The 14,286-nt window shown below is 46.8% G+C and overlaps 1 protein-coding gene and 1 long non-coding RNA gene across 6 annotated transcripts in view; one reads left to right on the top strand and one right to left on the bottom strand.

The window, feature by feature from the left end:
* The window catches only part of MARCHF3 (membrane associated ring-CH-type finger 3), a 151,867-nt gene that overhangs the window by 102,024 nt on the left and 35,557 nt on the right, over positions 1-14,286 (top strand). For both annotated transcript variants that reach the window (XM_003980726.6, XM_045058472.1), the window contains exon 2: positions 11,943-12,186. In XM_003980726.6, coding sequence (XP_003980775.1) covers positions 11,999-12,186 — 188 coding nt within the window. In that variant the 5' untranslated portion in view covers positions 11,943-11,998. The remainder of the gene's footprint in view (positions 1-11,942; positions 12,187-14,286) is intronic.
* LOC102900144 overlaps positions 1-14,286 on the bottom strand; it is a 135,824-nt gene that overhangs the window by 96,458 nt on the left and 25,080 nt on the right. For 3 of the 4 annotated variants that reach the window (XR_006598559.1, XR_006598550.1, XR_006598565.1), the window contains exons 3-4: positions 6,984-8,206; positions 2,836-3,128 (exon numbers count right to left, since the gene is read on the bottom strand). This is a non-coding gene — a long non-coding RNA (uncharacterized LOC102900144). The remainder of the gene's footprint in view (positions 1-2,835; positions 3,129-6,983; positions 8,207-14,286) is intronic. The other variant, XR_006598571.1, reaches the window with a different exon arrangement.

Here is a 14,286-nt window from a genome sequence, read left to right as displayed (position 1 = left end):
AAAAAAAAATTTAAAAAAAGGAAAAACTACATCAACCATCAAGACAAAGTCAGACACCGGGGCGCCTGGGTGGCTCAGTCTTGGTGAAGCATCCACCTTCAGCTCAGGTCATGATCTCACGGTTCGTGGGTTCAAGCCCCACGTGGGGCTCTGTGCTGACCACTCAGAGCCTGGAGCCTGTTTCAGGATTCTGTGTCTCCTTCTCTCTCTGGCCCTCCCCTGCTTGTGCTCTGTCTCTCTCTCTCTCAAAAATAAACATTAAAAAAAAAGACAAAGTCAGACACCAGAGCAGGTGAGAGAACCAGTGCTTGGCCTTCTTACTGAGAGCACTCAGCGGCAGAGACCAGGCCCTTGACTTATTTTGTGTCCATTTAAACCACAAGTCCAGTTCTCAATATGAGAAGGAGGGCTAGTTATGGTGAGGTGGCCTGACTTGTTTTTTTCCTTAATTTCAGTAAAAACAGGTGGACCTTCAAGAATAATACACACGATAACAAAACAACTCAGTTACTGTACCATGTAACTAAGGCACAGATTCCTTACTCTGAAAATTGACAATCAAAGGAAAGAATTAAACAGCGATCATGCGTTTTCTATGCAAATCGGACTTCAGCATAACCAGATTGCACTAGTTGATGAAGGAAAGTTGTTTCCAGAATTCTTGCTACTAAAGGTGAAGGGAAGTTCCACTTGGGAAGGCTTAATTTTGTGGCCCCCAAATAAAATAATGGCTTCAAGCGACTATCATCCATGGATGCAATCATTAGACCATTAGAATATTGATGGGGAAGGATGAGGGAATCATCCGCCATCACTTGAACCCATTAAAAATGGGACACCCATTAGGTGTCTCCTGATGTGATACAATGAGAAGTATACAGTGTCACCTATGAGCTATTGTTGCCTAAGAGTTGAACTCTATCAAGGCCACTTACACGTTTACAGAAAACATAGGGGATAGAGGAACAAATTAAATGATACCGCAAGAAAGCCAATTTTGAATGTGGCTTTCTTCAGCAAGATAGTGACAGGGAGAAGAAAAGGAGGTGGCAAGTAAGAGGTACCTAAATAGACATCTAAATGTTGCATACTGGGGTGCCTGGGTGGCTCAGTCGGTTGAGCATCCTACTCTTGATTTCCGCTTAGGTCATGATCTCACAGTTGGTGGGATCGAACGCCAATATCAGCACGGAACCTGCTTGGGATTCTCTCTCCCTCTCTCTCTCTCTCTGCCCCTCCCCCCAGTCGTGCACACGCATGCACACACGCTCTTTCAAAATAAAAAAACATTACAATAACCTTCACAGGAAAGAAGAAAAGGAGGGGAGGAGAAACAAGTGTGGCAAAATTTTGATTCGTTGTTAAATTGGCATGATGGGAGTATATCTACGTCAGTTTACTTAGTATTCTCTCTGCTTAAAAGTTTGCATGCTGAAAATATTAAGGAGAAGAATAACTGATCTCTCTCAGAGGCGGGAGTGTGTGGATCCACTGGGGCCGTGACTAGAAAAAGGTCATTATCTGATGATTAAAAAAAAAAAAAAAAAAAAAAATTATTTTTTGAAGGTATCCTTTTTTAAAAGAAAAACTTGGGGGCGCCTGGGTGGCGCAGTCGGTTAGGCGTCCGACTTCAGCCAGGTCACGATCTCGCGGTCCGGGAGTTCGAGCCCCGCGTCAGGCTCTGGGCTGATGGCTCGGAGCCTGGAGCCTGTTTCCGATTCTGTGTCTCCCTCTCTCTCTGCCCCTCCCCCGTTCATGCTCTGTCTCTGTGTCCCAAAAATAAATAAACGTTGAAAAAAAAATTTAAAAGAAAAACTTGTTTTGTTAGCTTTTGGGGGTAGTCACTGCAAACCAATTCCATTGCCTTACATCAAGCAATTGGAGGGGAATTTGGGTAACAAATAGTCTCTGGTGGAAAAGTGAATGCTGATCTTAGCTGGAATAACTTGCTTTCTGCAGCATCCGCAGTGGTTGGTCTCCAGGGGCTTATCTGGCTACATGTGTTTTTCACATTTATTAGTGAAATTGGAGATTCAAGAATAAAACACAGTCCTCAGGAACATTTTGTTAATTTGTGACACACTAGAGATTTTTTCGCCCATAAAGCAAATGAATGAGCTCCGTGGGGGCATAACTGTTATTTTCACCCTGGAAGGCAGTAAAGACCCACTGTATTTATTAAGCACTTAGAGAATGGCAAATGAATAGTGCTATGAAAATAGAAAAATATATTCACACTATTGCTATTAATAGTGTAATTTCTTTTGTGTGTTCTGAAGGAAAACCCATCAGATGAAAATTTAAAAGTAAAGATAGACAGACCTCTGTATAATATGTGACTGTTTTATCTTGGATGAGAATTCAATTCAGCGTCAGTATAAAGTTGTTTTGTTTCTGTCAAACAGGCTGGATCAGGTTAAGGAAACTCACCCCTTCTTTTTGGCGGGGCTGGATATACAAAGAAATGAACAGACCAGATATTTGATTCAGGACCTTCTTTCTAAGCGGCCACGGGGCCTAACGGGATGTTCTGGTAAAAACAGTCCTCCATGTACGTGATGTGCTGCGATATTTCTAACAGGCTTTAAAAATACTCAACGGCTGGGGCACCCAAGTGGCTCAGTCGGTTGAGCGTCGGTTGAGTCGGCTGACTCTTCAGCTCAGCTCAGGTCATGATCTCATAGTTTGTGAGCTCTAGCCCCACGTCGGGCTCTGCGCTGACAGCACAGAGCCAGCTTGGAATTCTGTCCTCCTCTCTGCCTGTCTCTCTTTCTGTCTCTCTTTCTCAAAGTAAATTTTAAAAATAAACTTAAAAGGAAAAAATAACATACTCACCTGCACGGGAGGCTTGGGGACAGCGCTGGCTGGTCCTCACACCGAAAAAGCCCAGATGAAGCCGATACTCCAGCGGATGGGGGCTGTGTCAGATGCAGGGATTGATGTCAAGACGCAGGGTAAGCTGGGCCAGGCAGCAAAAGGAGCAAAGGCCAGAAGGGGGCATGTGCTCCCACGAGGACAAAGTGACTCCTCAGATTCCTTTGAAGGAGTTCATTGAATGCTTTGCATCGAGGTAGGTAGGAAGGAAGAAAGAGGCCTCATTCGGGTGAAGAACAAGAATCCAGAAGACCCTGTGAAGAGATTAAGTGATCAAGTGATCACGGATAACTCAGTTGTTGGCTATGTGGTGCGTTTTCGTGTGCTTGTTTGCACCTTGATTTAAAAGACTAGACCCGTTTATTTTCAGGAAGCACCAAAAAAGAAGCTATGGCTTGTCTCTGCATGTATGCGTATGTGTGTGAGTGTGTGTCGCGGAGAGGCAGGGAACAGAGTCGAAGGGCCAAGAAGAGTCATTCCAGGGGGATGTTTTTGTGCTTTTTAGCTATATTTACACAAGACTGTCAAAGCAGATGTCAGCGGTTGTGCTTCCGTGAGACGTTTGCTTGGGCAGATGCGAGGGTAGCAAGGAGGGCTTGTAGAGGGGATGGGCCAGGCAAGGGATCTGGAAGGAACCCCTCACACCCTCCCTGGCCCCCAGCTATTGTCAGCTGACCCCGCTGCACTACAATCTTAAGTACTGTCTGTTACCAAGTGCCTTCCACATGCCAGGCACACACCTATCCCAGGTCCTCATTGTCAGGGAGGAAAATGAGGCTTAGCTCTGGGTAAGTCTCGTCCATTCATAAGCGCTGGGTGGCAGTTATAAGCCAGGGCTCTGTCCCCTTCCCCCCACCATCCCAGAGTGCTCCTGACCCCAAAGCCAAATATGTACAAAAGCAACGCAAAGACACCCAGAGACTATGGCACGTCTCTAGAGCACATGTGAGATAATGAGCACATGTGGAATTTGGGAGGCTTTTAATGTCATGAAGCACACGATAGGGAGTCCCTCTGTAATGCCAAAGACAGGGCTGAAAAGCGAGATCCAAAGAGTTTTCATCTTTACTCTGTGCTTGCCTTAATACTCCTCACCAAGCTGAGTCACTTAAGTCAACCTTGCGCCGAAGCCAAGGGTAATGGAGCCAAGTCTCTTGGGACCTCAAGGGCCTGAAGTGAGGCCTGGGCCCCCAGAACCTGGCAGAATGTAGAGCTTGGACATGAGCCTGGGAGAAGGCAAGAGTGCAGCCTCCCCATGGTCTTGGTGAAATGCAGACGGGGAAAGCCCCAAGGCACCTGGGCTGAAAATATGCTAACAGCTGGCTTTATTCTCAGGGGTGGGAGGCTGAGGTTAGGCACACCTACACACCGGGCACAGGGCTATTTGCACAGAAAAGGTGAGTGAGGTACAACTTCCTTTATGGTGGGCATTCACCTGGATGCTGGTAGAAAATGAATATGAGTGAAGCGACAGACCGGGGACTTCTGGTTCTTAGGGTTTATTCTGCCCTCCTTTGGAGCTGAAACATTTACCCCCTGTATCACCAGATATCCTGGTTAGCATGTTGTACCCTCCACACTTTTCCTTAGGCTAGACAGGCAGCTGTCGGGTGCTAGGCATGCTGAATGTCATTTGAAGAATACGCTTTTCTTTTTCATCTCCCTGCGATGTCCCGGAATGTCTTACTCTCTTTTGCCTGCTCCCCTCTGTGGTTTTTCAACTTGTCACTTAAACATTTCTGATGTGTCCTGATTGCTCCCCGGTCCCCAGAACTCATCAGAGAGCCCTGCCCCACGCCCACCCCCCACCTTGGGAAGCAGGGGTCTGTGTCCCGGGTCCTGTTGTCACTTGCAAGTGTGACTCAGCTGCCGCTGTGTCTTTGAACACACAAGGCAGTTGTGGGATTTTTAATTGCCATTTTCATCTATATAATTAAAATTAAATGAAAAAATGGATAGCCTCCAAAATCCGAATTAATTTTATGAGTACTTCTTGAGGGGGAAAAAATATGTATAAACACTATAATTGTTACTTGATTTGCCTTCAGCAGAACGAGAGGATTTTACCTGCCTGAAGAGAAAATTAGTAATTTTAAATGAAAAAAAAAAAAAAAAAAAAAAAAAAAAAAAAGATTAGCCTGATACTCCTGGTGCTTCTTGTGGCTGAAAGTCAAAAATAACAACATGGATGGAGAATCAAAACTAATAACAGGGAAGGGATAAATAACTCCGTGTGTCACTTTCAAAAAGACACTGTGTGATTGGAACTCTCTGGATCCAACTTGCCTTCATGCTAGTCTGGATTTTTTTTTCCCCCCGCCTGATTCATCACCGGTGTTTACCCCCACATCAAAACCTCCTTAATGCTCGGAAACCGGCATTTCGCCTGCTTACTCTGCTATGCAAGTGTGACAGTGCGCACGTAAGCGGAGCATAATGAGAAAACAAAAAGGCAAGTTTTTTGTTTTTGTTTTTGTTTTTTGCTTTTCTGTTTTCTAACCCACTGGGCCAGGCAGTGTGGCAGTGCGCAGTCTCATGAGGCGCCTGACGGACATGTTTGTAAAGACTTGGACGGTCACTTTATTTGGAATGACAAACCCTCCGCTCCACATAATGAGGTCAGTGAAGCATCCAGAAAAGAAACGTATAATTTGGTAGCGTGGGTCTGTAAGCACAGCCCTGCCGAGGCTATTTCAGTTTAATGAAGCAGCTACTTTACCGCTACCCACTCTTAGTGAATAGCCTCCTTGGCATGTTTTTGAAAACTTGAATGTTGCTGGTAATCATGTCCCAGCAATCTCCTTAGAGAGCCTTTGTGCCCTGTCCTCAGAAGAAATATGCCGCTTTTACATGTTAATGGTTTTGAAATTAGTCATTTGCTCCATTTTCATTGGAAAGGAAGGTCAGTGTGTGATTTCCCGCCTGCCTTCATTTTGTCTGAACATTCCAGATACTCCCAAGTCAGTTCATCAGGCATGCAGGGCACTGCCTGGTTATAACGTGCCTCAAAAGCCAGGGAAATGTTCTATCAAAGAGCATTCTTATTCTCAGAGACTGTTCTTAGAATTCAGAGTCTAAAAGTCTCCCTCAGAGGGGGAAGTTCCTGGACAGCCTTTATTGCCTTTTTTTTTTTTTTTCATTTCAATCACCAACTGACTTGTCCTGCCCGCTCATTGGTCTCATCATTGGAGGCCTTGCCCCCCTGAGTATGCAGCCCCTCTAGGAAGGCGAAGGGACGTTTTAGAGATACTTCCTGAGGCAAGTATCATGTAAAACGGAGGTCCACCTTCTGAATCCTGGACCAGGGTGAATGATGTGCAGTTCTGTGGGAGCAGAAAGCCATCGAGCCATTCCTCAGTTGTGCATTTCCATCCTCCAGCCCCCCACAAATTTAGGGCAGTTTCCCCCGAGTAAGCAAAGGCATGATTGCTAGTGGAAAGATGCCTTGCCCTCATGGCTCTGCAGCCCCGAAGAGGGTCTGGGAAACATTCCTCAAGAAATGCAAAGCCTGGCTTGAAAGGTCTGGACACTACACCATCAGCAACTTCGAAGGAGTACCTAGTCATCTCTCAGAAAATATTTCTTTGAGCGGACAAAAGAATGAATACATTCGCTTCTTGGATTTGCTTTGTGGACCGACTCTGGTTGTGAGAGTGACAGGGCACCCTTCTAGAACATATTGAGACCTGAGGAGCGTGCTTCTTAAAAATCTCAGGAATTACTAGCATCGAATTTGGAGGTCCATTCTTGCCACAGATTGCCTCTCCAGGCTTGGGCCTGCTTAGTCCACTGCCCAGGCAGCCTTCCTGACCAGGTTAGTGCCAGCTAACACACATACTCTTATGCTCTTATTTTCACCTTTAAACCCCATGATAACTTGTACACCCAAACAGAGGTGCCAACATAACAGATTCCTCCCCCAGACATCTTGTCCTACAACTAAAAGATTCAAGTTGAGTTGCCGCTGAAAATACGGTTCTGATAGAAGCAGGCACTTGGGGGCGTGGCTTGCATTTTATTTCCTAGTATATTTATCACATACTAGATAAGCTAAGATAATGGCAGCTGCTGTAACAAATAAACCCAAATCTCTCAAACATAATACATACCTTCACTAAACATTCATCATGGACAAGTGACAACCTGTGTGCAGGGATCTGAAGGAGACAGGGCTGAGGAAGAGAAATAGATGTTCAGGGAAGAGGGTCCCTTCGTGCTCCCCCACCAAGAGAGACGGAGCAGTACAACGTCAGAGCTCAAGCATGATCCAGAGGTACAGCATGGTGGAAACTGACCAGCCACGGGGGAAGGGAGTTTTCAAAGGGAGAAACAAGATGCAACTCAGCCTAGAAAAAAGAGCAGGAATTAAGGTTAACGTGGCAATAGTCCCCTGCACGCGGCTCATCCCAGTTTATGGAGCGTGTTCACATGTGTTATTTTAGGCCTCACAAACAACCCGATCAAGTGGCTCAGGAATATTAGTGCCTTTATTCCAAATACGCAAGAGATCTCAGCAAAGGCTGAGAGGCTATGTGATTTAGCCAGGTGAGCAATGAGCCAAGGTGCAGGCGTGGGTGCCCTGCCTCCGAGAACAGAGCTTCCTCCCGGAACTCTGTGATCCTCAGGGAGGTTTCAGGGACTGCGGGGGCCAGGGGGGCTGAGGAGGTGAACAGAGGGCCCCTGCCTTCCCCTCCCCCACGTCCTCCGGCCGCATCCTCGTGGTGCCAGCCATGTTCCCATGGAAATCACTGACCAAAGGCAGACCGTTCAGAAACATGGCAGCAATTAGCCGTAGCCCGGCTGGGTTCTTGCTTTGGTAAAACCTGTACTGTCCTTTAAAGGGGTCACAGTTTAACAAACAGGCCTTTTTAATCTTCACAATGGTCTCATCAGGCTTTCATTCATTTAGCCACTCCCTCCTCTTTTGCCGGCTCCCTCTCCTGCACCTAGCGCCTTCCTTTTCACTCTGTGCAGATGGATTTGGCCGATGCCAAATCATGTTCTATTCACAGCCTGAGAAAGAAAGAATACAAGGTGTCAAGCCTGGCCAACAAAGGACCTGCCCTACCAGTGCAATCTGATGTTCAAGTTTACACAGACACACCACCCCCCACGGGCACTGTGGTTTTGTCCTGAACAATCCCAGACAGCAGAATTCTTGGCTGAACCAGGAAGACATGTTCCCACAAGAGCAGCAGTGTTGATAAGAAAGCGGTCGAATTGGTGCTTGAAATTTTGCAGAAAGACCAGTGGAAGCCCAGTTAGGCTGCAAACCGACAGCTCAGCTCTTTCCAGCGTCCACAGCAACAGCCTGCTGTTTTCCCAGGTGGCCCTAAAGGAGACAGGGAAATGCAGTGGGCCATTTGTCACTGCCCCCAGTGCAACATATGTATGCCAACTGGTGCATGCAGCCTACACAGGCCCACTCCTGCCCCAGGCCTGGTCTAGGCCTCTGTGCTTCCTTTTGACTGAGACTGGGGACAGTCTCCTCCTCCTCCACCTGGGGAGATGACTAGATCCACTCTTGTGGGGTCAGAACCAACTTAGCCCTTCCCACCATGATCTCAGGTGCCCATGCTCTGCATAATCCCTTCTATCCAATTTTCAATTCAAGATATGATCTTGTAGGGGCACCCGTGGGTGGTTCAGTGGATTAAGTGTCTGACTCTTGATTTTGGCTCAGGTCATGATCTCGTGGTCGTGGGATCAAGCCCCACCTCAGGCTCCATGCTGAGTATGCCTGGAGCCTGCTTTAGATTCTCATTCTCTCTCTCTGTCTCTCTCTGTCTCTCTCCCTCCCTGTCTTTCTGCCCCTCCCCTGCTTGTGCTGTCTCCCTCAAAGTAAATAAATAAACATTAAAAAAAAAAAAAAAAAAAAAACATGATCTCTTCAAAGTGTGCGAACTCATCATGGGCATGCCAGGCTTGGTATCTCAAGATTATTCTGATGCATGGTGGTCTGTGAATATGGTGGTGTATTCAGTGAGTGCTGGACTGGAGCATCGTATCCATCAGATCCCAAGTTGGGTTCAGGGCTTGCTTGCAGAAGAAGGCAACGTAGAGGAGCCTTCCTTCCCTTTATGCTCAACTCCGTGCCCAGCACCCACTGTGAATGAAATGAACTGATCAGACCGCTGATGATCCCTTTTGCCTTTGAGAAGGGAAATTAAATGATGAAGTATATCACCCAGAAGTGAAATTACAGATATAAAATAAGTTTAAAGGGAACTCTACTTCGTGAATTGTTGTAAGGGCATTTTATTGCAGATTTAGGTCATATATTTAGAACTGCTTCCTTTGATGAGAACTTAATCTGGGTTATAAGTGAACGAACTTGGGGACATTGTGTGCCTGAGCGATGTCCCGTCACTAGAGTTAGCTTAATTACTGACTGCCTGGGTCTCATCTTCTCCCTCTGTGCATCTCTCCTCCGCCTCCTTCCCATGACATCGAGCATAGGGAGGGAGCGTTTGGTCCTAGGAGTTGAAGTTATGCAGAACCTGAAAATAGACTCACAGAATGCATCCAGACATAATGATTCCATGTGGCAAGAAGGTCACTGTGTCTGCTTTTCCTGCCAACAGACCCCTGGCTCTTTATCTCTGGCTGCCTTGTGAGGCAAGAGAGCTGTGCCAGGAAGTTACACTTGGTGACTAGGAGGCATTATTAGAATTTAAAATCACGTCAATGGGGTTTTATAAGAGCAGGGATAGGGAAGGGGGATTCGACAGAGTTTTAGAAGTCGGTCTGTGAACATCCTTTTGTTCTGTGGCCTGAGAGCTACTATAACTCAATTACTAAAAAAAAAAAAAAAAAAAAAAAAAAAAAAAAAAAAAAAAAAAAAATCTGGCCTCAGTTACAAATCAACTCCGCCCTGTCAACCCTGCCAAAAATTAAAAAGACATCCACCCAGAAAGTTTACTGTGGTTATCCAAGTGGTGGGATCATCTGTGAGTCGTGTTGTTTTCTTTGTACTTTTCTGTACCTTCTATAACATACATTTCTGGCTTTTACAGTATTAAAAACAAACAAACAAAGGCAACAAATCCTATTTAAAAAGCAAAACCAGGGGTACCTGGGTGGCTCAGTCGGTAAAGTGTCCGACTCTTGGTTTCAGTGTAGGTCATGATCTCATGGTTCGTGGGTTTGGGCCGCGCTTCAGGCTCTGGGCTGACAGCGCGGAGTCTGCTCGGGATTCTGTTTCCCTCTCTCTCTGCCCCTCCCCTACGCATGCTCAAAGTCCCTCTCTCTCTTTCTCAAAATAAATGAAGAAACTTTTAAAAAAAATAATAAAAAATAAAAAGCAAAACCACACTGGCTAATTATCCGGGTGTGTCCTTGACTGCCCAGTGCCTGGTGGTTGGAAAGCCCACCAGGGAGGTGACGACAACATGTGGGGACAGCCCTGCCTGTGCCCCTACATCGGGCCTCTGACCAGGGCTGGTTGTCCACTACCCCGTCCTCACTTCCGGCTTCCAGAGGTCTCCCAGGACAGGCCAGATCACAAACACTAAGAGCAATGGTGACGGCCAAGGACAGGAACAGGAACATGCTGGAGCAAGGCCAGCCAGACACCTCAGCACAAGGAGGGGACTCCGTTCCTGTCCAGTTGCCCCTGATGGCCAGGCTCCTTGACATGTGCTTTTCGGGAGGGATAGTGTCAGTTCAAGTTCACCTGCAAGCACTATGTTCTCATCCTAATAACATCCAGTAGATGCAGATTGTTCTGGAAGTTGGGATGATCCTGTTTCCCAGACCCATAGGTGTCAAGTACTGTATAATAACCAGGAGAAACAGCTAGGAGAAAGCAACCCATTGAGGAATTCCAAAAATCTTTCGGGGGCTGTGAGGTGGATTTATTTTGATTTGGGTCCTTTACCATCCAGTCTGGTTGTTGATGTGAACTCCATCCGTCAACCAATCCTGCCTCTGTCTATAGAGTCTGGGCTGTCATAGGCTCCGGAGCTTGAGATGAGCAGGCTGGGCAGAAATAGCCATATTCCTAGAGGTGAGATTCAACGCCTGCAAGTTTCTGTAAAGATGTCTGTTTCTCATGTATCACATGCAGACCTGTTACTGGATACGGTGGGGTTGCTCACTCCGGTGCATCTGGGTGCTTTTAATTTGAGGTCTGGTTCAAGCCCCCACCACACTGATCAGGGACAGAATTCCTTGCAGACCCTGTGACAGACTGTGTGTCAGGGAGGCAAGGCCTTTACTAAGAATGGATTTTAAGAGCCTGTAGAGAGCTCATTCGTCATCATTTCTTGCGTTCCTCTGTGATGATGCAGTGTCCCTGGATTTTAGGTATTCCACTAACAAAAACTCAATTCTAATGTCTTGATTGTGATGTCCATTAGGAAAAAATATAACGACCTCGTCCAACTAATCATTTATCATGAGTAACTATTTAAGACAAGGCTAAAATAGGTTAAGTTTTTAAAGGAAGTTAATTGTCAAGATATATTAAGTAGATAATTGTATTATGGGACACAGATATGGCAATGGTCAGAAATGTGGTACATTAATTGAACGATTCACTTTGGCAAATATTGTCCTAGAAGGTGCTACTTGGCCAAAGTCTTTTTTTTCTTTCCCTTACTCTCTTTTTTTAACCTTAGCATCTCAGAATGAAGCCGAATGGAAAATAAATTGCTTACAAAAAAAAAAAGAGTTGCGAGCGGTTTTAATAAAGATTCTAGTAACTTTGAGAGAGTGTCAACAAAGACTTATTGCTTCTCCGGCACAGAGCAGGAGAACTGCTTATCTCCTCTTCAGATCTGGCTCCAGAGCCATCACGCCCTCTCCCCTCCAAGAGCAGGGATCCTAAATGTTCACGTACACGGCTATTTACGTATGCCCGCCATCTTGTTCACAACCACATCCACTGTTTCTCGTGGGTTCTGTGTGTGTGCACACACGTGTTACGTGGTAACAAGATAATGTACCACGTCTAGGCTCCCCGTGTTATTCCTGTTAAATGACGACACGGCGATGTTGGTGGCCCGTAGTTCTCCATTTTCTACTAACCACCCTGCCCAAGTAAACTGTTTTCTGATCTCTCCTAGATGGAAATCTTGCATGAACGTGGAAGCCATTAGCAGAGTAATTGCTGTCTGTTACCATGACAACCAGCCGCTGCAGTCACCTGCCGGAAGTGCTGCCAGACTGCACCAGCTCGGCTGCGCCCGTGGTGAAGACCGTGGACGACTGTGGCAGCCTCGTGAATGGGCAGCCGCAGTATGTCATGCAAGTTTCAGCCAAGGACGGGCAGCTGCTGTCAACAGTAGTGCGGACTCTTGCCACCCAGAGGTAGTACCGCTATTAAATAAATGAATCTGTAACTGAGCCGGAGCACTCTTTGTCAGATGCAGGATGCTAAAAGGAATGTAAACAGTGCTCAGGGCTTTGTGTCAGGTGAGAGGAGGTGCTGAGGGAAGAAAAAACTATACAAGTTCTCTGATCAGCGTTTCTATAGCAATGGGGTGTAACGCTAAAATCCACACTCCTGAGTTCTCCACTTAAAACACTTGCAGAGAGCCAGGCAGGGAAGGATCCCACAGGACACAGGATGGCTTTCTTTACCTGTGTTATTTGGACAATGCCATGGTAAATTACACTCTCTGTCGCCATGTGCTAACAAAGGTAGCTCTTTGTTAGAAAGGAGGGAAGGAGGCACCTGAATTCTGGTGACAAAGCCAAAGTGATTAGACTTGTGGGCAAAACTTCTGAAGTGACCTTCCTAGTGCTTATGCTAATCAGCACCGCCTGGTGGGAGCACTATTCCTGGGTGAGTCGCTTCTGTGGTATGTCCCCACTCGGGAGGGGGGGCACTTCTGTTGCCCCCTCCTTTGCGCCCCATGGGCCCTTCACCCCTGATCCTTCACAACATACCCTGCCTGCCCCCACAGCTTGTCTCCCTTGGATGATGAAACAAAACAAGGCCGTGGGCTCTGAGCAGCCCTGAGATGGCTTATCCAGGCCGGCACTTGGTCCCTGGAGCTCTCCCCTTGTCTGGTGGCAGACTGAGAGCCATGGGCTCTCCGGCCAATACGTGCTCCTTGGCTTCTCCAGCTTTCTTGCAGAACAGTTACGTGCAACTTTGATCTAATAATGTAAAATGCCTGTCAACACTGGACCTGCCCTAAGATGCCGGCACTGCCACTCCTGATTCTCGAAGGTTGGGCCAGTAACTCACATGTTGACTGCTTATCTTTGTCTGAGGAACACAACCAAGCCCTACAGTAGAGATACAGGCCCACATGCACCTGCAGCAGGACTGTGGGGAGCACCACAGCGTTTTCCGTTACCCCAGCCTGGACACAGAAGCCACCAGACACAGACTTACACACTCATGCATCTTGTAAACATTCCCCACACACCGCCTTCTGCCAATCTGTGCAGCTAGCAAAGGGATAAAGTAGAAGAAAGTCAATATATATGTTCCCACCTCTCGGAAAGCTTCTAACAATTGGTTTAGGACTCAGAATGTGATGAGGCAATGAGCACCATTGCTCACCTGCTAACTGAGACAGATGACCGGGTGTACCCTGAAGCCTTCAGACACCTTGTTTTTTAATTTTTTTTTAACATTTATTTATCCTTGAGACAGAGAGAGACAGAGCATGAACAGGGGAGGGGCAGAGAGAGAGGGAGACACAGAATCCGAAACAGGCTCTAGGCTCTGAGCGGTCAGCACAGAGCCCGACGCGGGGCTCAAACTCAGGGACCGTGAGATCATGACCTGAGCCGTAGTCGGACGCTTAACTGACCGAGCCACCCAGGTGCCCCAGACACCTTGTTTAATCAGAAAAACAGGCTTGACTTAGACCTATGAGCCAGTTGTGTGAGAGTGTGTGTGTGTGTGTGTGTGTGTGTGTGTGTCTGTCTGTCTGTCTGTCTGTGTGCGTGCGCGCAGGCGCACAGATCAGGCATTTTCACGTGTTCTACCAGGTGCTCAGGTAAACCAGACGATTTTCGACTTTCACGTGCATTTGGCTCAGTGGGAATGAAGGAGGCCAGGAATAGTCAGAGACAAAGTCAACTCTACTCCTTAAACTTCCTTCTCTCAGCCCTGAGCATGAGTGGATCCCACTTCTGGGCAAGTGGGAAGATTTTTTTCCTCTTTTAAGCCTTCACTGGTTCCCAGGATCATCCCAGAAAGGTCTTTGGGAAACAGCAGTTACTTCCATGGCCATTTCCATTTGGACCAAAGATGGTGTCAAAGAGAGGGATGGGTCTAGGTTGGGCGAGGACCGGTGCAGAGGCTGTTCTTCGGGTTGGCACATACAGTGATAACATAGTTTAAAACCTAATGCCCAGTAAAGAAAAATATGAGAAGCAACATAAGAAGATGTCCATCAGAAAGGAATGGTCCTCTCACAAAGACACAGTGTGCACTGGGAGGTGAGG

Source organism: Felis catus, chromosome A1, assembly GCF_018350175.1.
Source record: "Felis catus isolate Fca126 chromosome A1, F.catus_Fca126_mat1.0, whole genome shotgun sequence".
NCBI lineage: Eukaryota > Metazoa > Chordata > Mammalia > Carnivora > Felidae > Felis > Felis catus.
This window is presented reverse-complemented; position numbering and strand designations above follow the sequence as displayed.